Source organism: Danio rerio, chromosome 22 (assembly GCF_049306965.1).
Source record: "Danio rerio strain Tuebingen ecotype United States chromosome 22, GRCz12tu, whole genome shotgun sequence".
In the NCBI taxonomy this organism is placed as follows: domain Eukaryota; kingdom Metazoa; phylum Chordata; class Actinopteri; order Cypriniformes; family Danionidae; genus Danio; species Danio rerio.
The window spans coordinates 27,891,188-27,917,501 of NC_133197.1; the positions used below are offsets into that span (position 1 = coordinate 27,891,188).

The following is a 26,314-nucleotide window of genomic DNA, read 5'->3' on the forward strand; positions in this document are numbered from 1 at the left end:
CGATATGGTCTTTATAAACTGCTCACTAGTGTTCTCATTTATGCATCTCTTTCTGACAGAGACAGATCTGTCTTTAATAGCTGGAGTGATCAATATATCAAAGAAGATACGGAAATGATCAGATAGTGCCACATCCTTAACAACAGTCGATGAAATGTGTAAACCCTTAGTTATAAGTAGATCAAGAATGTGTCCACGATTGTGTGTGGGTCCTTGAACATGCTGAGTCAGATCAAAAGTGTTAAAAACAGTCATCAGTTCTTTTACAGCATTGATTTCTGGATTATCAATGTGAATATTAAAATCCCCAGCAATACTTAAATAATCAAATTCAGAGGTTACAATTGATAACAGCTCTGTAAAATCCTCAATAAAAGCTGGAGAATATTTTGGAGGTCTGTAGATAATGATCAGTAAGATGCGTGGAGCACCTTTTAGTGCTATACTCAGATATTCAAAAGACAAATAGTCACCAAATGACACTTGTTTACACTCATAGACATTTTAAACAGGGCAGCGATACCTCCACATCTCCTATTAACTCTGCAAACACTCAAAAAGTCAAAGTTTAAAGGAGCTGCTTCATTCAGAACTGCTGCGCTACAACTATCATCTAGCCAAGTTTCATTTAAAAACATAAAATCAAGGCAATTTGTGTTGATAAAATCATTGACTAAAAGAGACTTATTGTTGAGTGATCTGATGTTTAAAAGCGCTAACTTAACAGTTTTAGCTGTTTTTTCTATAGTAGTCTCAGATCTACATTTAATAGACACCAGATTTGAATGATTTGCTATATGGTCTGATGAAGTCTTTGGTTTTCTGTCACTTAACACAACACATATCTGCTTAGAGAAAGCTACAGACACACTGGGTTCCTGCTTGTTCTGAAAACATTTGATAAAGACACTGTTATCTAAGCAGGTCCCCGACACACATCACAAAGAGCTCTTGTGTTCACCAGCTGAAGATGGGGCGTTGTTGCTTGGGCCCTGGTGGTGTGGCAAAAATCGGAGGGCTCTTCCAGGTGGGCTCATAGGTGGTTGTGGAGCAGGCCGCTTTTTGGTTGGTAACTGGGGGCTTGCGGCAATGGAGTGTGAAAGTTTAGTTCCAGCATACACCAGTTCCTCCATCTTTTTTGAAAATCCCAAGAGTGGTGAACATTGTGACAATGAGAACGTGTCCGGTGACAGAGGCTGTGCATCTGGAGATTCTGTCTGCAGAAATATGTTTTCCTGAAGATCATTTTTGAGTGACGAGACTTGATGCTGTTCTGATGTGTCACAGTCTGCCTGTGTTGAGCAGAGGGCAACTGATAGTGTCTCTATCAACATTGGGTGTTTTGGCTGCGTGGCATTATCACTGTCCTTGGGTGATTCGTCAGCGACAAGTCCACTCAGGAGCTGATTTGAGGTCCTGTGGTCATCTGGACATTTGCTAGGTGTGTGTTTGCAATTCAGTTCAGTGGCATACACAGCTGATGGATGATTGAGGGAGAAAAAAATATTGTCCTTTAACACCTTTGCACCAAGTTTGTTTGGATGAAGGCTGTCTGATGTAAACAGCTGTCTTTGGTTCCAGAATAGATTGAAGTTGTCGATGAAATTCAGTCTTTTCATGTTACATGTTTTCTGTAGCCATACATTTAGACCAAGAAGCCGTGAAAACATATTTGTCCCTCTTGCAGGGAGTGGTCCACTTATGAATGGCTGAACCTTCAATTTTTCAACTGTTTCCAAGAGCTCACAGAAATCTTTCTTGAGCTCACAGAAATCTTTCTTTAGCATATTTTGCTTTGCAAATTGCCTTTCTGAAGTAGTTTAATGGCTAAAAGCTAGTGTTAATAGAGCTACCATTGTCTCAGTTTGTTATTACTGATGCTGCCTTGGAATTGTTATAAATACAACTTTGGCCATTAAAAGCTGCATATAAAAGCAATGTAAAACATCTGCTGCAAAGCTGCTATACACTAGGCAGTTATGTGATTAAAAAAAAGCGTCTCTTTTAGAGTGTACAAATGACCACTATGTAGAAAAGCTTTAGATGGAGATATCTGGTTGACAAAGTAGTAATCACATACCTGCTTATTTGGAACTTCACGATTCAGACAGTATACTTATTCAATGATACAGATAGTTGATCTAAAACAGTGATTTTTCATTAACATCCATCCACCATATGGGTAGGCAAATAAGCGGTTTGAACTACACACTAATTATGTACATCCCTGCAAAAAATCAAAGCAGTTATTAGTGATTTGAGATTCAGTGTCTTTCACACCAAAAATAGCCAAAGCTGTAACAATTCAGTAAAAAAAGGAATGTAACAAAAGTTAAGTTTCTTGTCCTGCTTTTCATTAGTCAGTGTCACCCGTGTTTTCAGTTGTGACAGGAGAGAAGGCAGATTGTATTTTCTTTCTGTAAAAAATTAAAACAATGATAACCCCTATACTAATTAATATAGCTAACGGAATGAAAACCCAGAGAAAAAGTGTTGATAATTCCATTTCTGATCCTGTCTCTTCTCTTTTGTCATCTGGTTTAATTGGTTTGTTTCCATTTTCTGTATTTGATTCTGTAATAGATAAATAATAATAATAACAATAAAAAAAATCTACAACAGCATCACTACAGTGATAACAGATCCATAATGTACATAGATATATATTAAGACAAACTTCAACAATAAAAATTTATAATAAAAACTTGTAATATATTCATGATGAGGTTTTTACACACCGTTGATGATCAGTCGTACAGCTGGTTGTTCAGATGAGTGTGAGATGTAGCAGATGTATTTTCCTGCATCATTTTGTTGAAGTTTGCTTAGTTTGATGGAGAAGTTTCTTCTCAGATGTTCCTGAGGGAAAGATTCAGTTCTGTTCTTGTACCATTGATCCTGCTCCATTGAAGCTTCGCCCTTAATTAAGTCAAACACAGTTTTACCACTACCATCTCTCCAATGAACATTAATGTCTTGCTTGCTTGCATTTTTAGTTGAGGAACAGGGCAGGAGAGCAGAACCACCAATAACACCCTCTATTGTGGCTAGCTTTAGAGATGCTGAAATTACGTTAAAAAGTAATCAAAAGTCCAAATACATGTAATGCTCCAACAGTTTTATTCAAATTTGAAACACAAACTAACAGTATTTAAAACATACATAAAAAAACTAATTAAGATTCATTTGATTTATTTTCATTTCAAGGCAATATAGGATTCAACAATCTTGTAAATATGAATATGGGGTGTGTTGGAAGAAGTGCTGTACAAAAGTATGGTGAATGACTTTTTTTGAATAAAATCCTGACCAACTTTATCAGGAGGTTGCCTTTAGTCTCGTGTAGCTAGACCTCACACTGATGGCTGAAGGTGTGGGAACTTTGGCCACTTTGAATGGTCAATGACCATCCAATACTTTGTAAGACTGATAAGTTAAGCAACTAACCACGTTTTGTGCTATGCCATGTTTGAGGACTTAAAAATGTCCTTTGAAAAATAGCCTGCCATGATTGGAATTCATATCCATTTAGCGGAGACTGTAAATGTGAATGCATCAAAGGTAATTTGATCTGTTCTCAGAAATCAGTTGATAAATCTGATAATTAAAAAAAGAAATGTAGTCGATGTCATTTTATGCAAACCACTAAATCATTGTTATGTCATGATTGATGTATTTAATTATAGCAACTGGACCGAAAGGGTGCTGTGAGATTTTTATATTAAAAAAAATCTGACAGCTGCGGTTTGGCTGCTTAGTGAAAAAACAGTATTAGGTAACCAATGCTTTATAAAAACTTCGGCCTGGGTAAAGATTTTTTATCTGAAACTCTGTGCACAGTGTGGCCATGTTCTAACTGGACAACATGTCTGGGTTCACGTCAAATGATTGAGGCAAATTCAAAAACACATTGGCAATGACAATGTTCATTTAATTTTTATAATTTAATTTTTTTAATTTTTCACACACCTATATGTGTATAAAATTGCTCACCTTTGTTAACCAGCAGTGCAAACACACAGATGAAGTAAGGCAGACTGTAGAAACAGAAAAAAATACAAGGTTTTTAAATTTCCTGTTACACAGGGGTCTCAAACTGCTGGCCTGCAGGCCATTTACAATAGTTAAACGCTAAACTCATCACTCATCTCAAGAGGCATTTTGCTCATATTATACTACTAGTAAAACACCTCAAACAATCCACAAATCGCTAGTGCGCATGTCTCGGGGATAGACGCGTTTTTTAGGGCTCCTCTCTGTGGCCTCAATTAAGTTATTAAATTACCGTGTTTTTGTTCGACTTTAATACTTTTAGTTGTGTTTACGTTTTTCTTACATCACAAACTTCTGCTAAAGCTTTGAAAATGCCAAAACCGAGTGCCTTGCACAAAGGAAAAGTCGCAGACGACGTCGCCAGAGCTAATGCTAAGGCTAACAATTCACCTAAAAAGTCTGAAATACTACCAGACACCGCTTATGCCTTATGTAAAGAAATAAGTAAGGAGATGTCTGAGTCAAGCTTGCGAGATGTGACAACCCAAACTTTTATAAGAAGGTTTTTGACCTGCTCCCGAATGAAGATAACGATAATGTAATTATTGGAGAGGATCTAATTTGCTATTTACACCCTTACATGGACAGGTTATCTCTCAGACCCCCTCCTAAAATTGCATCAGTACAGGTTTTAAACAATTTGATTAATTCAAGGAACATGGTTGACATATGGAGAATCCAACACCCTACTGATAGAGACTACTCTTATTACTCGCATGTTCATAAATCGTACAGTAGAATAGATTACTTTTTGATTGATTCTCGCTAATTCCACAAGTTAACGATACCAAATACCACAATATATTGATTTCAGATCACAGTCCCCTTACCATGTCTATCAATCTCTCTCTTCCTAAACAATGTTACTCCTGGCATCTCAATCCATATTTATTAAAGCAAGAGAAATTCATAGAACACATTGATACTAAACTAAAAGACTTTATAGAAAGCAATGATAATGGGGAGGTCTTGATAATGATAATGGTCGACTCCACACTGTGGGAAACCTTAAAAGCAGTCATACGCAGGTATGCTATTTCTTATGAATCTGTTTCTAAAAGGGAAAGAGAGAAACGACTTAAGGAAATACAAAGTATTCTTCCTACTCACGAATTGGAAAATCAAACGTCGAAGTTGCCTGAAGATTATAATAAAATAATAAAACTTAAATATGAATATAGTTGTATTCTGGGTCATCAAATAAACAGTCTTTATTTAAAAATGAAGCAAAGATATTTTGAAACAGGGGATAAGCCTGATAAGCTTTTAGCACGTCAGCTTAAAGGAATTCAAGCTTCCAGGTCCATCCATAGTATTAAGTCCAAAGACGGCACCCTTTTAGTTAATCCCAGTAATATCAATGCCCGCTTCGAAGAATTCTACAGGGAGCTTTATACCTCCAATAACACGTCCACCGAAACTGATTTATCAAACTTTTTTGAATCTATTGATATGCCTAAACTTAGTGACAATGCAAGGGCAGACTTAGACTGATTTTACCAAGGAGGAGATAGATGCTGCCATAAAGTCATTTCCATCTGGAAAAGCGGCAGTTTTACAAGAAATTTAGTAATGTTCTCTCCCCTCTGCTCCTTAGGATGATACATAGTTACAAAAAAGATGAGATTTTGCCCAGTACTATATACGAAGCTAACATTTCTCTTATTTTAAAGAAAAACAAAGATGAAACTGACCCAGCCAGTTATAGGCCAATTGCGCTACAAAATTTTGATAGAAAAGTGATCACTAAAGTGTTAGCCATGCAAATTAATAAACATTTATCATCCATCATTCATCCCGACCAGACTGGATTTATCCCTGGAAGATCCCTGGATTTATCCCTCTTTCTTTAATGCACGTCGCCTTCTTAATACAATATATGCCAATCATGCAAAAACAAAAGGGGCGGGAATTTTATCTTTGGACGCACAAAAAGCTTTTGATCAAGTTGAATGGCGTTATTTATATGAATCATTACAAAGGTTTGGATTTGGTCAAACGTTTATGTCATGGGTTAGATTAATATACAAGCCTGTGTTCAGTTTTAACTACAGACAGATCACCTAAATTTCCTTTATGCCGATCAGTACAACAGGGTTGCCCTCTCTCTCTTGCCCTTTTCGCTATTGCGATTGAGCCCCTTGCCCTAAGCATAAGACGCCACAAATAAATTACAGGCCTTCAAGTGGGAAACAGAGAAGTTTTGATTAGCCTTTATGCAGATGACATTATACTGTATCTGTCAAACTCTGAGCATTCAGTCCCAACTCTTTTAAATCTTATCACTTCTTTTGGAAAAATATCAGGATATACAATCAATCTGTCCAAAACTATATTCATCCCCCTTTCTGACATTCATGGCCCTGACTTCCTTGAAAATATTGCATTTAAAATAGTTAATGATAATTTCACTTATCTTGGGCTGACAATCCCTAAAGATTTCAAATCAATATTTCAATTAAACTTTGTAGAATTTCTTTCGAATCTTAAAAATAATATTAATAACTGGAAGATTTTACCCCTGTCTATGATTGGTCCCATAAATTCAATTAAAATGGTTTCTCTCCTTAGATTTTTATATCTTTGTCAAAACTTCCCTATTTTCCTCAACCGCAGCTTATTTCGAAGAGTTGGATTCTATAATAATGTCTTATATTTGGAACTATAAGACACACAGAGTGTCAAAAATTCATCTTCAAAAGCCTAGGTCTGCAGGGGGCTTGGGTATGCCAGTATTTAAACATTATTACTGGGCCGCTAACACTAGAGCTTTAATGTTCTGGCTGGAGGACGCACCAGTTAATTCTGTGGCAGAGACCCCTCTATAGGTGCAAGTGGAGGCCAATATGGCTTTGGGGACCTCCCTAACGGCGATGTTGTTCTCTAGGCTGGACAAGCCTATAGAAAAGCTCAAACACTACCAGAGACCTCTGTATACGCACCAATTTGTCAGAATCATTCATTCTAACCGGCATGGACTGATAAAACGTATTATGCTTGGAGAAAAAACGGTTTGTGTTTTATCAAGGATCTTTATGTTGAGGGGCATTTTGCTTCCTTCAGTTAGTTAAGGCAAAAATTTGACCTCCCTCATACACATTTTTTCCGTTATTTGCAAATCAGGCACTTTGTGAAGTCTAAAATTCACAATTTCGAACTCTCTCCAGAAAATCATTTGTTTTATGATATCTTTACAAAGATTTTTGTTTTGTTAAAATGAGTTCACAAATAAAAATGAAAAACTGTTTTGTTTTTTAAAACCAAATCTTTACCTGATTTAACTGCTAGACCTCCATAATTAAGGGAGGGGAACACATTTATGATAAGATGTTATAAATAGGTTAAAATCAATTATTTTTGACCCTTAACATACAACATATGATAAAATATGCTGTATAGGTATAATTATAGGTATAATTTAGACTTCTAGGTATTTATTGCGGCTCTCAGTTTTCCTGGGGCCTTAAGTGCTGCTTACCTCGCTTGTTGGTTAAGTCCACCCAAGCAAAAAAAATAAAATAAAAAAGTGTTTTCACTGTGCTTTATAAAGAAGATTTAAATAGAAAAATTGAATAATTGTCTTACTTATCTTAACTGGAAAGCAGCAATTACTACTTCCGCGAGTAAGAATATTACACTTTCAGTTGTTAAGACTAAAAGTAACTATTCAAAAACATGATTACCAAGTATGATTGCAATCTATAATTCTGTTTAAAACCACACCAGAACTTATACGGTCGTAATCTATGTACCTCACATGGTTTTTTCTCTTATGTGTGTTTGGTGATTTATCATTAGCAGTTATCAAATAGCATTTTCAGTGCTTTGTGTCCCTGTACATGTTTGATTTGATTGTAATTTGATTTTGTGGCTTGTTTGAGCAAGCTTTTACCAGTAAAAGAAGATGGGCAAAAATCCTTCTACATTTACTGTGAGTCGCTTCAAAGCATCATTCTTTATTTAACGAATACTGTAATTTCTGAATTTGCTTGCATGTCAGCATTCTTGAATATTAGTTACTATTTACATGGTAATAGTTTCAACCTCCACAAAACCACGTTTTTCTGTATTTTTTTATTTTACTTATTATTACAATAAATTATTGTTTTATTTGTGCTTAGAAGTGTTACATCAAAATTAAAGAATCTGTGAAAACAGTCCACATTAACAATAACTTTATGCTTAATATTTACATTAATGTGCCTTTGAATTTTCAACTGAAGTAATTACTGGCGGGGGTCTGAAGGGGAGAAGTATTTACATGCGTGTCATGTTTATTCAATAAAACTCCACAAAGGATTCACCAGTGTATCTTGCCTCCTCGGGAAGCTTCCTCTCTCCTCGATTCTCACAGTGCAATAGGCTATATGCACAGCTAGTGTTTTTCAACCATCGATAAACTTCCTGTCAAAGCTTAATGTGACTATTTTCAATTTCATAAGGTTCCTTTTACAGCACTGATGTTGTAATGTAATTTAAATAAAATCAGTTAAATAGACTTAAGCATCCATTTAGTTGTTAAAGCATAAAACGAGACGAAAGACCATTTAAACGCAGGTGGCGTCATTAGCAGGAGGCTAGTGCAGAAATTCTATTGAAAATACTGGGGTAAAGTTCATTTCCATATTTTAAAGACATGGCGAGGAAAAATAGAAATTAGTGCTTCTTGTTTGTTCTGATACCCACTTTTTTTACGTATCTTAGTCAGACAGCGAATAACACAGATTTTTAAAAAAAAATCAGATCTTAAAGGGCCATGACACCCCCCACTTTCGGTTAAAGTCTACATCAGAATTTTTTCAAAAGATGCATGATTAATGGGCGTGGAGCTCCGCGAGCATCGGGCAGGAGTGGGCGTGGCCAGCAGGGGAGAAGGGGAGCGAACATCTGTTGATGTCAGTTAACTTAGTTCACAAATTGAGACAAACCGTGAGGAGACGCATGAGTTTATAGTTTACAAAGTTAAAATGCAAAGAAATAAACAGTAATTTAATGCCCTGCTACATTTGTTATTCGTAATGTCATATACAGACAACCACAATTTATATCATTATAAAGATAATCGTGTTCATATAAACACTATAAATGAGGACTTCTCCCTCAATCCCCGGGTCTGAATCATAGATCTAAATGCAGACTCAGTGGAGCAGGTCTCTTGACCTGTCTATTTTAACCATTAGTCTTGCTGGTAATCTGAGGATTTAGGCAAACACAGCAGCACGGCGATGTGTCTAAATGTGAATGAACTCCTGATACAAGACAACATCCGCCATTCTTCAATTCTCGTGCTGCTCACCCAACAAAAATGCTTGCATCACACCCACAGCTTTGCTGTATGATCGGCCCTGACAGGATCGCGGGGAAAACATGCAACAAACCCCGTGGATCATGGAAACAAACACATACGAGCCTTCATAAACGGCTACTGCGTGCCGTGGGTCCATGTCTCACAGCTTGAGCTTGGCACTGGTCTGCGAGGTCTGCGTCAGTGCGTCTGCCTTGCCTTCGGAAAGCACGTGCTGTTGTGCTCTCATGAATAATTAAGCAGCCGGCTCTTCTCATAGGATAAGGAAACTCCGCTTTGAATAATAATGAGAAACCGACGTGTCATCATTGCACTTGCGGTACTTTGCTACGTCGTTGATTTTGATCCCTCCCCAAAAATCATTTTAAACCCGGAAGCTGAAATTAGCTGACAAAAGCTCAAAATTATCCAGTTTTCCCCACAATTAAAGCTGACAGGTGCTAACATTGTCTTAACTGATGCTTAACACACACAAATCTGTTAATATATATATATAAAAAAAAAGTTCTCCAGGGTGTCCTGAACCTTTAAATATGGCAATTTTGTATGGGATGACAATAGAAACCCTGGGGCTGGCTGACTGATATCATATTCCGTGTCGTAGACACGAGGACAGAGGAGCGAGGAAACAATAAAGGATATTGAGAAGGTGTCACTGGGGCCCAAGACGGACATTACCCAAATGGCATGCACTGCTTCAAGACTGATTTCAAATGGCCTACGTAGTGATGAAGTCGAAGCTACTAATGGCAAGGTGTCCTAGCTGCAGTCTGTAGCATGATGGCTTCCTGAATCAGGTGCAATATGTATTTAACATTGTAATGCCCATGCTACTGTGATAGTTATCTTCTGAGTTGGGTTTGGCTTGGGGTAGGTTTAGCCCTTACGAAAAATAATTGCAGTTAATTGAAGTAAAACTGCAGTATATATGCCAAACGAACTGTGCTAACTGGGCAAATGAGACAGGTTCCATAACAAAAGTGTAGGTGCAAAAGCACCCTAAATCAAAGATTGCTGCAGCCAAATGAGCCAGTGTATAGTTACATAACAGCCCTGTATGCTCTCGCTAAAAACTGCAACTATGGTGCTCTTCAGAATGAACTGTTCAGAGACAGATTAGTAGTTGGGCTAAGAGACAGCACATTATTTAAGCGTATGCAACTTGACAAAGAGCTCACTCTTGAGAAAGCTGCTATTATGGCACAACAATAAGAAGTTATTAAAAAGCAGCAGACTGATTTAAGAGGAGATTAAAGAAGTGGAGCAGAAATTGATGCTGTTGCTGCAAAATCAAACAAAATAGCAGCCAAACAGAGCACAGCTAAATACAAAAAGACCAGTTTTTCCAAACATGCATCAGCCGCACCTCCAAATAAAAATGATAAAACGTCCTGTCAAAGATGTGAAAAAACACCTGTGGCCTCATGTATCAACGCTGCGTACGCACAAAAACTTTGCGTATGCCAGGTTTCACGCTCACGTTTGGATTTACTAACGATGAAATGAACGCGAGAATGTGCGTTGGTCCACACCAACTTCATGCTTGGCGTACGCTTAGTTCTTGTGTGTGTTTGTTTTAATTCCATTGGCGACTCCGAGAGGCAGATGTGTTAAATTGCATACTACAACGTATCTTTGAGCCGTGCAATGGCAGCTGTATGGGACGGGTTCATCCACATGTCTAGCAGGTATATAAGGTTTCCATACCATGCAGCTGACCAGTCAAACATTAAAGCACAATTTGCAGCAGTCGCCGGTTTGTCCAATGTAATCGGAGCAATCGACTGCACACTCATTGCTATAAAGATGCCACCTGAAGACGAATTTGTATACGTGAATCAGAAACATTTCCATTCAATAAATGTGCAAATAATATATGATGCACATACTTATTAATGATTCCTTCTTGTCTTCCTCGTGATGAAGAGTGGACAAAATTTTATATTTAGCAGGGAAAAAAAGAACGTCTTCATCAGTTGCTGGATTCGAACCGAGTTCATGCTTGAACGTGTCAAAACATGTTGCCATGCGTTTTACAAGCTAAGCCACTCACGATGTTAAAGACTTTAAAAAATTGTACACCTTTACATCGCAAATTTCTTTTTTTAATCCAATCAGTGTGATGTTCAGACCCAACTGTGTAAACCGCATCAGCTAAACTATCAGCTAACTCTATTTTTTTCTTTTGTTAAGTAATTCCGGAGGACAAACTCCGGTCTACCTCCGAAAGCAGCACCTCCAGTTTACATTCTGTTGAAAGTTTCTCTTTTTGCTTGCTTTTGCCATTGCTTTTTCGTTGGGTTTTGCCAAAGTATAGTAATTAGCATATTCATACGGTAGAGGAGGCAGGGAGGGGTTTTGCACTCGTGCACGTGGGCTCAGTTTTATGTTCATTCGGATGTACAAAGAAAATATGCGTATGACTCATCATACACAGTGTTTCATACATCTGAATTTTTTACTGCGTACACACATTTACAGCTTTGTGCGTACGCAATGTTTTAGTATGATTTTAACGCAAGTCTTCCTACATGAGGCCCCAGGTCATGGGAAATGGCAGTGTCCAGCTAGAGATGCTACCTGTCACACCTATGGAAAAAAGGGCACTACAGCAATAAAACAGCCAAAACAGTTCATGCTATTAAAACAGATGTGTGCAGTGATTCATCTGAGCCCTGGTTAGGCACTGTGGAGACAGGACAGGATGCTTGGTCTGTGGAATTGTTTATCAGACACCATAAGATAGGTCTGTGCAATTAATTGAAAATACAGTTACGATTTCAAATTTGGCTCCTAACGATTATGAAAAACCATTAATCGAGATGAACGATTATTGCTTCATATACCGCCCCCTTTCTGTACTTTACTGTAACTTTTGCAGCACAGGATGTGCATCATTCATGTTTTTAAAAGCGCGAAAGAGCACGTGCCGTTGTGTGTGCGCTTAGCCTCGGACAGCAGAGCACACACACATCTAACGCCATCTTAATGCGAGCGCTTTAATGGTCAAATGCATGCACATTTGTGTCAGAGCACAGTGTTTAGTGAATATTCACATTCACCCTCATTTGTTTTGATTCTCAAACAAGACACGTGAAAGAGAAACCATATCAGAGCTGCACTATTCTTAAAGTGACAGCACGCGATATTCTCATGACAACAAAAGGACAAAATCACTCACTGCTCTTGACTAAAGGACTTTTGTAGCTAAAGTGTTTTTCTTACAGTAAAGATGCTTAAAACAGAGTTTAAACCATAGACTGTAAAAAATATGGACGTAGTATCCGTGATGTTACCCATAGGTTTCTGAAGAGCGCAAAAGAGGCGCAACCGTCGCCATTTTGTTCGCACTCACGGCAGGATACCAAACAAGGGCAAAGAGGCGGAGAGTGAGCGGAGCTATAGACACTGCTGGCATTTTGCTTGGACCTGGTTCAAACACGCTTTACTTTGGCAGAAAGCTTAATACTTTATCACCTGCGACTCGTTTGTGTTCTGACCACATGTGTTTGGCTGTACACTATATCAATAAAGTGTTTAGTCTTTTAAAAACACTGTGTGTAATATATTGAGCTACTAAACATTGTTCTTATGATGTTTTTCAACAGGAGAAAAACGCGAATTACTTCCAAACACTTCAGATATAGTCTGTGTTAGCAAATGCAAGACTATTGATGAAATCCAGCATAACACTGTATGATAACACTTCAGATGACTGTTCTAGACCCTACAGCTAATCAATGTGATGCGATTCTGTGCATTACAGCTCTAAAGAACATTATAAATGCTAAATGATCTTAAATAAAACAAATACATTAATAGAGATGGTTTACAAGTATATAACTTTACTCACATGGGAAACGGAGGCCACGTGAATGGTTTGTGAGCACAATTAAGTGCACACAGCATCCCATATCATCTGATAATTGTATGAAATAATCCCAAAAGGCAACTGACTTTGTAAAGCCACAGAAAACAAAACAAAAATGTGATGAATATGCCGATATCAGTGGCTAATCTGCCGGAGTCAGCTGAGGTGAAGTGACGGCTGTTAATCAAGTGGCCACGCCCTTAATTATGCAGACCTAATATAACCTAATATAAAGGAAACTGATGAGTTATAAAAAAAAATTCACCCCCCTCACAGTTGTTATGAAGAGTAATATTAGCTTTTTGAACCAAAAATTTTCTTTGTACCAGTCTGTAAACACCTTTTTTTTCTGCTGTAAAGTTGGCCATTCTAACAGTGGGCTCAATTGAAATTTGCTCTATTATAGAGCCTACTATTGGCCTACCGAGTGAGAGCGGGAGGTTGCCACTTGGTTTAAGCAGATTTAATAACTCATTTCTAATAACTGTTTTCTTTTATCTTTGCTATGATGACGGCACATAATATTTTACTAGATATTTTTTAGGATACTAGTATTCAGCTTAAAGTGACATTCAAAGGCTTAATTACGGTTAATATATAACAGTGGTTCCTTTTTAGGTTTCAAAATATTTAACCTGGTACCCTTTTGAAAGGGTCCCAAAAACGAGAAAGGGTACCAAAAGGTGGAGCTAGACGTGACGCTGAACGCTATTGGTTTACAGAGATAAGTCATTCGCTTACCCAACAAGCCAGAATGAAAACAAAAGACCCGCCATGTTTAAAATAAACGCACAGCCGAGAGATCACAGCGGAATTATATATACATATAATAATGAGCCATGGTCGATCCAGGCTCAAACAAACCTTGTCTTCGTCTTAATGAACAGCCACAAAGCCATGGAGTAGAGCAGAATCTATTCTGTGACTCAGATTTTGTTACGAGCCAGTCTAAAGCACGAGTGGTTTTGCTTTCTTGCTTGCGCTCGCCGCACGTCTATATCTGAAATAACAAACTTCTTGAGCTGATGATAATAACGTACGCTTGATTATTGACGTGCTTTTGAAACCTGATCTAGTCAGAAATTGACAAACGCTAGAGGGAAGCGTGAAAAAAAGAAGCCGGGAAAAAGCACAATATGTCTTCAGCAAACATGAACAAACTGCCTTGTTTTGATTTTTATCATTACCTTTTGGACTAATTTAAACTCAGAATGATGGAATGACTCTCTAACAGAGGCTTTACATGCTGCTAAAGATTACAAAGATTTTCACAGAATGTAGGCTATACTTTGTGTTGTTTTGAACCCAAATGAGGACGAAATGTCTGCTGTGTGTAGTTCGTCTGTAGTTTGTAACATATCGGAGACTGTAAAGGGCTGTGTGTGTTTATATATGTTAATTCATTCATTTAATATGATTGCAGACGTTACAGTAGGCTATTTCGCGCTGTCATTGATCTGCAGTTGTAATCAAATCCTGGTAATAGAAAAGTTAGTAATAAACATTTGTACAGAAGTATTAATGTGTTTAAAGCGTCTGTTTTGTGAGAAGTGCTTCTCATATGATAAGCGACCTGTACAGCTTTACTCTAGACATTTCCTCGAGCGAGAATGATGTGACTGAAACTTTCTCTTATCCACCACGCCCACCAAAAGGTTACCCTTGATAGTGGAATAGAATTAATAGAGCTCTGATGCGTATGCTTACACTGCAAAAAGTGCTTTTCTCACTTTGATTTTTTTGTCTTAAAACAAGACAATATGTTCTGCTTGTCTAGAAAATTTTTCTTGATTTAAGATATTTAGACTAGAAACAAGACAAAAAATCTAAGAAAAGCATTTTTTGCAGTGTAGTAATTTGATGGGCAACTTTGAATTCAATCTTTTCATACCCAATATTGTTCTGACTTGTTTGTTGATCTTTGAAAGCAGAGCTTTACACAGAAGACATTTTTACAGCTTTCGAGTGCTATGTCCGAATAGCAAAGTTGTGACGCACACACTTATTCAACTGTAATTAGGCAACAATGATGGTCTTCCCCACCCATCTTTATTTAAGAGTCACTTTAAGCATATCAAGCAAGATGAGCTGTTGATAAATGCACTGCTTTCCATTCTTGCAGAATCATGTACACTGCAGAGCAAATCAGATCAAAATTACAGTAACCTACCCTACAAAATTTGTAGAGGCCATAGCAGTTTTGTTGGCAGCCTCCACTGCTTGCAGACAGCATCTAGTTTTCAAGAGAGATACACCACAGGTCACATACTGTCAAACATTTTGATTGTCTGGAAGCCAGGCTAAATGTATAAGCACTGTTACTGCACTTCAGACCTTTTTTTCAAAACTGTGAAATGTAAACTTGAAATTGCAAGTTATAGGGCGTATTCACACTATGCTATCCGAACCGTGCCCAGGTCTGTTTCTTGGATCGTTTAAGAAGTGTGAGTGCTCTGAATCGGGCTCAGACACTGTTCACTTGGCCGGCCCTGGCCTGGTTGGAAGAGGTGTGCCAGAGAGTGGTTCACTTGGGCTCAGTGCGCGGTACGCTTGTGTGTGAGTGCAAAACGCGCCTGAGCCTGAAACTGAAGATGAGATGCGACTTTTAAGGGACTGTTTCATATGGATTTACTAATCATTCTTACTGTTTAATAAATGCAAGGGGGTTGCGGGCCGTCTGGGGATATGGGAGAGGGGACAAGCGTGCTTCGGCTCGGCTCCAGGCAACTGTACATAGTGTGAGTACGCCCATAAAGTCAGAATACAGAGATAAAAAGTTTAAATTTCAGAAATTGGACTTCATATCTTAGAATTATCATTCAGAACTCAAGACTTTAACTCAATTGCAACTTATCTCACAATTCTGACATTATAACTTGTACTTTATTCACTTGATAAATTTACATTTTAATAACAATTTTCAGTTTACATCTTACAGTTGTGATAAAAAAGACAGAATTTTGAGTTTTTTTCTCAGAATTGGAAGATACAAAGTCAGAATTTTGACTTTACTTGGAATTGACACTTTATTTATTTGCATTCTCTATAGTTAAAAACATCACCATTTACATTATCTGGAAGCTTGTATATAACTTGAAGTTAGTTTAAAAGTCAATTATACTGTAATCAAGCAAATAAAGATCTGCACATTTTTTAAGCAAGTTGAGTTCCTAAACATGCAGGGCAACAATGAGGATTTTAAAACAAAGAATTTTTCTTGTGCATATCTTGCACAAAAAAAATAAAATAAAATAAATAAATAAAGGTTTTCTGTTTGAGTCTGATTTGTTGAATGATTACAATTCTGTCAAAAAAATTATACAAAATACATTTAATATGAACAAATGCAAAAAAAGGACACTTGTGGTTCAGAACAGGGCTGCACAATATTGGAAAAACTGATGCTTTGTTTTCCTGCAATAAAAAGTTAATTGTAATACAACAAGACACAAATGAAATGAACAGTGCTTTACATTTTTGAGCTGAGTCTATCAGTACACATGAACAGAAATGTAATAATCAAATGTTAAATAGCCCTCCACAACAATAATCAAACATCATTATTCTCACACATGAAAGCTTTTGACTCTGAAATGCTTACATGGTTACAGGCCTTAAAACACATGCAAATGATGAAACTTTCACTCCATTATGTTTAAACTTCCCACAATCTGAACTATAATCCCTACTTGACATTGCACATTCTTTGATGTGACTATATTGCAGATGTACATGTTAATATTTATGAGGAAAAAAATGTTGTACAGCCCTAATGTACCGAATTAAGGCAGTAACAGGCAGCTCATTCCTCCTTTCCACTTTTCCACTAAGGCCTCATTCACTAATGTCTAGGCACAAAATGCCCGATGCAATCTGTGTATGCATGATAAACCTTTGTACAAAAATATTACTAATATAATTACTAATATACAACAAATGAAACCACAATGATCATCACATAAATTTTTTATCAGGCTTTGCTGAACAGAGTTTAGGGTTTGTGGTGTCACTGCACTGACACTTGCGTAGCTAATTAAATTTCCATATGCAAATACCTTAATGTAGTGGGCAGCTAGTAGTTTTGTTTTAGTTGAGAAGGCCATAAACAGAAGAAACATGAAAATGAAAGACTAATCACCATTCAAATTTCTCCCAACACTGATATCATTGTGGAGAATAAATACCTATAAATATATGATGACCTCTGCTCTGTTAGCATAGACATCAACCTGAGTGAGAAGCAGCAGTCACTATTTCTGTTGTAATTTCTGGAGATATTACAATTGCTGCATTTCCAGTGTCGCGCCTAAAGCGAGTGTGCACACAGTCACTTCTGGGGTCTGATCGAGCCAAATCGGGCCTTCCTTAGGGCCAGCGGCTGGACTTTTTTGGCCCTCTGAATGGCTTGGGCCAAAGAGGGCTAGCTGGGGCTTTGAGGCAAAGTGAAAGCAGAGGTGGAGTTTGCCCGAATCTCGTAAAGATGGAACACTAGTTTTCTAATTGCACACGAGTTGATGTCCCAAAAAAAAAAGTAAAATAAAATAAATAAGGGGGGAAAAAAACAAATAGCTGGCAAGCTTAATTTCATAAAACATATTATAGGCTAGGGGTCTTTTTTTTGCTTAAGACTGCCCTTATGTTTCCCTTTTAAATGTAAGGGTGTTGCATAAAATAGTACCCTAGTTTTAATTTAATAAGTAATATTTCTTTGCTGCGTCCTCTTTGATCTGTCAATAATGCATGATAATCTTTAGGCTACACCACATTAAAGACACAGTAGTCAGTAACTCAGTTGTCAAGAGTTTTTGTCAAGCTTAAAAAGTGTGTTTGTGCATGAAACATGCGTATTTAGATGCATGTACAGTATGTGTGTGAGAGACAAGGTGAAAGATTGCTCACTTCCCAGCTCTGTTGATGTTGCGAGCGGTTGGGTTTTTAAAGTTTTAAAACATTTAAAGAATTACAAATATTGTATATAATAAAACTCATTAAATAAACCAATATAAAACAAACTAAAGCTATAGCAATGTAGGTATATACAATACAAATTTTTTTTACCATTTTAAGCCATTTTTAACATTAATTTTACAAAGGTCTATCAGAAAAAATTATTTTTGATCTTTTCGCAAAAACAAACAACAGAGCAGTTGTGAAATATTATTTACAAATTATTTGGATACGATATTAATAAAATCCCACTAACAGCATTTTTGGGTGAACAAAATGTACACGACCTTCTTTTCTGTCATCCAGTCCTGTGCAGTGCTGAAAAAAATGAAATTTTAAATGTAGAGCTTTATTGGAAGGATGTTTAATATTTTAAATCGTAATTATGCTTTTGGGGAGATTCAGTGGAGATATGCCTTTCTGAAATATTTAACAGTACTTTTATCAAATAATTAGTTTTTACATTTTTTTGTTTGAGAAACGAACATGTGAATATATATGTCTCTGTGAAAAGTTCTGTGGTTTTATACTATGGATGGTGCACTGAGTCATGCCAACAGTGTATGATGTATGATGCCAACAGTCGGTCGATGAGTAAAAGAATATAATGAATGAAAATACATGGGCCTGTGCATATAGAAATGTAATGTAATTCTGTACAGCAACATGTAATTTGTTTGTTTCATTTGTCTCTATTTTAATTGTTTTGTTATGACGCGCTGGTGTGGTTTATCTGCCTGATTCCCACTGAACTGGGTGGACTGTGTAACGTTTGAATTGGGGGGATGTTCTTGGGGTGGGGTTTGAGTGCCGCATTGCAAGCCATTGGCCCGACAGTGGAAATGCTACATGATTTAGACCTCTCTTCTCATGCTCCCAGGCTACTGGCACAGCCCAATAAAATCGCACTGGAAATGCGGCTAATGTCACTATGTCAGTGCCAATGAGGCATCAGAAGTGCTCTGGGATACACCAACAAACACTGAACAAGCTGAGTTACAAAGGACACAGTGGTTACATTTTATTGTCACCTGAACCTGATTGAAAAAATGGTTGATTCTGAAATGTACCTAAAAAACACTTAAGGCTGCGTTATATCTTGCTTTGTAAATTGCCTTTCTGAAAAAGCTTCTTCACTTAGATAGTGTTGTTAAAGCTACCGTTATCCGAGTTTGTTATTACTGATGCTGCTTTTATATGCCACAAAAATTATCATAAATACAACTTTGGTCATTAAAAACTGTATATGAAAGCAATGTACCTATAATGTCGTACTGATATACACTGGACAGGCATATCATTTCAAAAGAAGGCATTCAAATTGTAGTATTTTTTCTCTGCAGAGTGTAACTTATTTACATTTGGTCTATGCTGTTTTCTTGAGAGAGTGTACAAATGACCAGTATGTAGAAATAAGTCATTCCTTTGATTTAAGACCCAGTAGATTTTACATCAAAAAGAGCTAAATCTGTAACAATTCAGTTAATATTCAGTAAAATAAAAGGAATGTAAAAGTTTACCTGCTTTTCATTTGTCGATGTCGTCTGAGTTTTCAGTCGTGACATGAGAGAAGCTAGATTGTATTTTCTTTCTATAGCGCAATAAAACAATGATTACCCCTATAATTACTAGTACAGCAAATGTAATAACAACCAAGAGCCAATGTGAAGTTTCTCCATCTGATCCCGTATTGTCTCCTTTGTCATCTTCTTTAATTGGTTTGTTTTCATTTTCTGCCACAGAGGCTGCAATACAAATAAATCAATTTAAATGATAATAGTAATATTTTGAAACAAATACAACAACATTACTGCAGTGATAACAGATCTATCTATACAGATCAGCATTAAGACTAAAACTTCAACAGTGACAATTTAAAATAAAACTTATAATATGTTTGTGATGAGGTTTTTACACACCGTTGACGATCAGCCGTACAGCTGGTTGTTCAGATGAGTGTGAGATGTAGCAGATGTATTTTCCAGCATCAGTGACTCGAAGTTTGTTGAGTTTAATGGAAAAGTTTCTTCTCAGATATTCTTGAGGGAAAGATTCAGTTCTGTTCTTGTACTGCTGATCCTGCTGCTCAATTGAAGCTTCACCCTTGATTAAGTCAAACACGCTTTTACTGCTACTGTCTCTCCAGTGCACATAAATGTCTTGCTTGCTTGCATCTTCAGTTGAGGAACATGGCAGGAGAGCAGAACGACCAATAAAACCCTCTACTGTGATCTGAAGAGATGCTGAAATTACATCAAAAGTTTAAACACACAATTTAGCATTTGAATAACAATTTTATTCAAATTCAAAACACAAATAAAGATATTCAAGACATACCTTAAAAATATTAATTTGTGCCACGCAACGCCTGCAGTTAAACTCACAGCGGTTTATCATTGATACAAAAAGCAATGCTGGTTATAGCCTGCCTGTCTCTTATAACCCCCCTCTCTTTTTAAGCTGTCGCATCAATGACATAACTTTGATTATGTGCATTTTGCAATAGTCTTGTTCCATGCAACAGAAACGCAGTGTTGTGAGGGCTTTATATTTTATCAACCGTGATGATTGAAAGCATGGTTGAAAGTAATTCCTATTAACATGTAAACATTAAACCATAACATGCGCACTTATGTTTTAGCACAAAGCTCCCTCTGGTAGTGTTGCTTATGACTGTGGAGATTAGTTGTGTTTTTTCTACGTGACCACAGTTTTGTGACACATGTTGTTGTGTTTGCGACATGTTTTCTCACTTAAAGCCAAAATATTGACACTGTAGTGAGTCAAGCTGGACCGAGAGTCATGAGAATGGTAAGAGGCTGGTACGTGAGTGCTAACGACCAGCACCTGTATGCACCACCTGTCTTGAGTGACATGGAAGAACTCTGAATATAAAAAGAAGAATAGACAACAGTGGAAGGCGAGAGATGACCAGGCCTGGACACTTTATGTTTTGTTTTGCTTTGCTTTCAGTTTGGTGGCTGTCCCATGAGGTGATGCCGTCTCTTTGTTTTGTCAGTATTAAAATTATTTCAAAGTTTGTCAGCTCTGCACCTTCTTCTGCCATCAACAATGTTACAGACATATTTCAAATGTACAGTTCTTTTTAGGCACAAGTTTTTCCACTGCTTTCTTTTCCTCTGTTTTAATTTTCACTCTCTGCTCTGACCTCTGAGGCACCAGGTGTAAGTTAGTCAGGCATGCCAAACACAATTCCTAGAGGGCCGTAGCCCTGCACAGTTTAGTTCCAGCCATGCTCCAACACACTTAACTCTAGGTTTCAAACAAGCTGGAAGGACTCAATTAGTTTGATCAGGTGTGTTTAATTAGGGTTGGAACTACACTGTGCAGCGCTGTGGCCCTCCAGGAATTGAGTTTGACATCCCTGCTCTAGCCAATAGCAGAGCATCACCTGCATAGGAGGTGGGTATAAGAATAGTAAGGACCATTCTGATTGGTCAGATTTGGAAAACTTCTACATGAAACACACAATTGCTTGGCAGATAAATTATATTTAAGTTAATGCAGCTCTCTGCGATATGGATGTCAAATCCAAATCGAAGCCTAGTTCTGAATGGACAACATGGCTGGGTTCCCTCCAAACATGGAAGACGTGATTGAAGCAAATTCTGCATGATTGCAGCAAAACATTGTGTATTCTGCATCATTCACACCACAGGATGGTTATCCTCTGTTCTCACGTTTGCATCAAATTGTATGCAATTTACTCACACAAAAATAATTAATTCTACATTTGTTTGAAACCAGCATAAAAGCATTTATCGCCGCCTGTTGGTATGTGTTGTGCCCTTAACATGCATCACAGTGCATTTTTTGCATTGAGAAAAACTCCCGCGTTCATGTGGAAATGGCCTTAAAAGGCAAAGATGTATTTTCTTTGTGAATGTTGCAGTAGTTGCACTGCTTTCCTGCCTAACTGACTGGACTGGCACATCTGAACTGACTATATTCGCCATCAGATCAGAGTATATCAACAAAACATGGTTCTGGATAAAAACATGTAGCGTTACACCCCTAGTTAGTAATACAGACCTTTTTATCTCCATTCAGTAAGACAATCTCTGCTGCCATTTACAGAGCTGTGTGCTCATTCTAGCCAACTAACGTACCTCTGTATTACAGAGATTTCTTCTTTAATATTTTTTTATAATTTAAATTAGCTTTTTGGTGCGTTACTGCCATATTTTGCTCTGGACAGTGATATCACTAATCAATCGCTAGGCTGACATACCAAAAAATTCATGCCGACTTCATACAACACAGCTTTAGCCCTAATCTTTAATCACATATGACATATTTTGTGAAATTGTCAACAAATGGCCAAAACTGATACTGCTTTACAGGAGAGTCACTCAAAGTGAACTATCAAAGAAGCATTTAGAGAAAATCTCTAATTTGGCATGCTAAATATCTGATCCTGTCAGCGATTCAAAATCCTGCTGTGTAAAATGAACTGGGGTCGCTCGCTCACTCTGAACTAAAAAACACATTGGTGTAGGGATGCAAGATATATTGACGGCCATATCATTATCGGCTGATAAATGCTATTTTTAAGATTATCGTTATCGATTTGATGTCTAAATTAGGCCGATATCTTTGTTGTGTTAGAGATAGCAGGGGAGATTCACTTATTATTTCGGGGTTCTCCCTTCTCTTGTAGTTGCAGCCGGTGAATGAACGAGAACACATGTAACTTGGCCCGATTACCAAAGAGGGAACATCACTGAAAACAGTCTCATTGCGAAAAAAAACACTCCTCTTTTCTGTCTCTCTCTCTTTGCTTCACACACACACATACACAGACACACACACAGACACAGACACACACACCAAACTGCAGACCCTGCACACGTGCTAAACAAGAACTTGTCAGGCTGTTTGTAATCTAATATGATTATTTGTTATTATCAACGTGTGCTTGCCATGTGTTGTTGATGTAAGATAGTATTCAGTTTGATCGGAATATTCATATTGATTATAACGAGCGCGAGTTAGAGCGGTCACCGTGCGCGAGCACACACATCGGACAGCCTTGAGCCTTGAATCAATTCAGTTATTCCGAAACAGGGATTAAAATTGTTACATTGTTGCTCTGTGCTCTTGGTTCGGTTCACTTTCACACTGCAAAGTTTCTAAACGGACCAAAAACAAGTAATGTGTGAGTAAACTTTCCTCACATTGGTCAGTTTCAGGGTTTATTTTGCATAGTCCAGCTAAGCTGTTGGGGATGGTGGTTTGGTGGTGTTTGACAGGGTGCGCGCAACGTGTCTGAGGAGCGAGGAGGGCTGCGGTGGGGAGGGGTGAGAGGGGTGCGCAACGTATTTGAGGACCGGAAGGGAGACGCACTATTACCGGGAGAATATCACTTGTTTAAAGGCATCCTGGAGTCTCTGTGCATTTGCGGGAGACTAAGGAAACTTCCGGGAGACTTGAGATGTCTGGAATAACCTCCCGCCCTACTCATAACTCTCTTTTCATATGGCCGTATGCCTATTAGATATCCATAAAACACTGTAATATAACCGAGCTCGGATCGTTTGCTTTCTCACTACAATCGTTCCGCTCCAGAGTTTGTTTCAATCGTGCTGAGACCACCTCTTTCAAGTGATCTCAGGGCGATTGTTTTGGTGCTGATCCGAGTGCGATTGGTGGTTTTACATATGCCAAACAAACCGTGCTAACTGAGCAAACGAGGTTCCGAAACAAAAATCTAGGTGTTAAAGCACCCTTCATCTTATTTAAAATATATTTAACTTGCTTTTTGATTAAATCACAATTTGTTATTTAACCTATTATTTTTATGCAACAGTCAAGTTGCATGTTAATTAGCTATGAAGAAAAGGATTTTTTTTTGCATGCTGATGTATGTGAAATGGTGAATATAGGTCTATATAATCACCTTGCAATGCAAAAAAATATAATATTTTGAAATATTTATAATTATCGGCCTATATCCCTACATTGGTGTGTTATTTATTTTAGTTTTTTATTATAGTAAAAAAAAACATTATCGTTGTAAAAAACCGTTGTGAATAAAATTGTTTACCTTTGTTAATCAGCAGTGCAAACACAAAGTTGAAGTACAGCAGACTGTAGAATCTGAAAGAAAACAGAGTCCTTTAATTTCCTGTCACTTAAGCAGTAGAGATGTTAATAATACATAGATTTGAGTTGATGTGCATTAAACAAAGAACTAATCTATTGTGACCCCTCACAGCAAGGTGCAAGATGGGTAAAGATGCTCTGTGCGATTAATCGAAATGAAATCACAATCGCGATTTGAAATGTTGCAATTAGCTAATCGTAAGATGCTGCAATATGAAATACATACATGTGTATATATGTATATATATATATATATATATATATATATATATATATATATATATATATATATATATATATATATAATAATAATTTTCTTTACAAATGCGTAACTGTCGTCTGTGTGTGACAGTCTTACTAGCACAATTTTGTTCTGGCTAATCAGAATTGCACAACCAATCAACACGGAAAGCCCACAATAAAACAAACAGGAAAGTGCGGACAAGAGGGATGATGGTGTCTGCCACTTCAGAAGCATTAATAGTTGAATTTATATTAAAGAAAACCAGCGCGTCAGTAATATGGGAATATTTCAGTTTTAAAGTCACAAAAACCAAACAAAATCAGGTCATTTGTAAGAACTGTCGCATAACTGTTGCCTCAGTGTAACAGTTTTATCAGCATGAGAAAATACAACAACCAGCACCTAAAAAAGCACCACAGGCGGCCAAAGACACCAGGAGTTAACTAACACCATAACTCGCTACTCTCTACACTACTCACTACTCTCACTAGAAAAAAAAAAGTGTTTATTTTTAACAAATTATAAACAAATTTGTTATTTATGAACAAATTTGAATAAAGGGCTTATTAAAAGTTATGTAATATCTGTTCATTTTATTTTTTAACTAAAACTTACTGCATTTTTGCAGTAAGAAGCTACGATACAGAATATTGAGCTGAAGCTTGACTACAAAATTAAATCGCAAATCAAAATCACAATATCTGTCAGAAAAAAAATTGCAATTAAATATTTTCCCCAAATCACACAGCCCTATCCTAAATTTTTTTAAAACTTTAATATGATTATTATATCTAACAGTATATTTCTGTTTTAACAGTTCTTTAAATTAAAAGAACTGCCTTACTTCCTTTAAAAATGTGTAATTGTAATATTAATAATGGGACTATGCGTGCAGTTATGTCTTTGTAGTGTAATTCAGCGTAATATATATATAATTTTTTTTTGTCAACTTTTTTTAAAGGCCCTAAATCACACTGCACATTGCATTTTCCTCATGTAGCCTAAGTTACATGATAAATTCACCTCCAGATATGTTAAAAAATATCTTATACTACTGATAAAAACCTTGAACATCTCAAACAAAACACTAAAAATTCTAATGCTTGCAGCTATTATTAAATCAAACACAAATACGAGAACGAAACAATAATATGAGGTAACGTTACACTGATTATGGATCGCGGTTGTGGCAGTATTGACAGAATCAAACATCGTAATTGTACCTGGGAATCATGTTGTCGATCAAACTTAATATCTGTTTTACTTCACGTTTTCGAAAAGTTTAACAGACAAATCGAAACTGTCACGGGTTGTTGCTAGAACGTATACATACGCTGCCGGAAGTAAAACAAGCAAAATCTCGTCGGAAGTGGTGGCGCAAATTCTCGTCCGTTTGAAAAGACAACTTGCAAATATATTAATATATTTTAAAAAAAGAATCATATATTAATTATTACAAATATTACAAATATAAGAAATATAAAAGTTATGTTCAAAAAAGTCTTTACAATGAAACTGTCACGTCCTCTCACCCGGAAGACGTACTTGCTGACGCACGCATCTATTACGACAGTTCCTGTTTGCGCCACAGAATAAAAGTACAATTGCTGTTATTTACAAAAAGTAAACAAATGAATAAAACAAAATACAAAATATAATATATTAAATTAAATTAAATAACACTGGGCGATGCGGTTGTGCAGTGGGTAGCACAATCACCTGATAGCAAGAAGGTTGCTGGTTCGAGCCTCTGCTGGGTCAGTTATCA

At 37.0% G+C, this 26,314-nt stretch overlaps 1 protein-coding gene and 1 long non-coding RNA gene across 6 annotated transcripts in view; one reads left to right on the forward strand and one right to left on the reverse strand.

The window, feature by feature from the left end:
• The window catches only part of LOC137488949 (uncharacterized), a 43,183-nt gene that overhangs the window by 6,373 nt on the left and 10,496 nt on the right, over positions 1 to 26,314 (forward strand). The window lies entirely within an intron of this gene.
• Positions 1,722 to 25,891, reverse strand: LOC137488948 (CD276 antigen homolog). 5 transcript variants are annotated; one of them, XR_012398079.1, is made up of 8 exons: positions 25,770 to 25,891; positions 24,244 to 24,296; positions 20,096 to 20,419; positions 19,697 to 19,921; positions 15,400 to 15,462; positions 3,994 to 4,037; positions 2,739 to 2,919; positions 1,722 to 2,574 (listed from the first exon to the last, which is right to left on the reverse strand). XR_012398079.1 is itself a non-coding variant. In XM_068219009.2 (4 exons), the coding sequence occupies exons 1-4, from the start codon at positions 25,778 to 25,780 to the stop codon at positions 19,704 to 19,706; spliced, it is 606 nt and encodes a 201-aa protein (XP_068075110.1). In that variant the 5' UTR covers positions 25,781 to 25,891; the 3' UTR covers positions 16,546 to 19,703. The 5 variants fall into 5 exon arrangements, 1 of the variants encoding a protein (XP_068075110.1); XR_012398078.1 differs by having other exon boundaries at positions 2,739 to 3,062; XR_012398081.1 differs by lacking the exon at positions 15,400 to 15,462.

What these genes read in the sequence shown, in the direction of transcription:
- LOC137488948 (XM_068219009.2), bottom strand. An exon ending in TGCACTGCTGATTAACAAAG is followed by an intron (nt 20,420 to 24,243) that starts GTAAACAATTTT and finishes ATGTAATTTCAG; the next exon opens with CATCTCTTCAGATCACAGTA. An exon ending in TGTACGGCTGATCGTCAACG is followed by an intron (nt 19,922 to 20,095) that starts GTGTGTAAAAAC and finishes TTTGTATTGCAG; the next exon opens with CCTCTGTGGCAGAAAATGAA.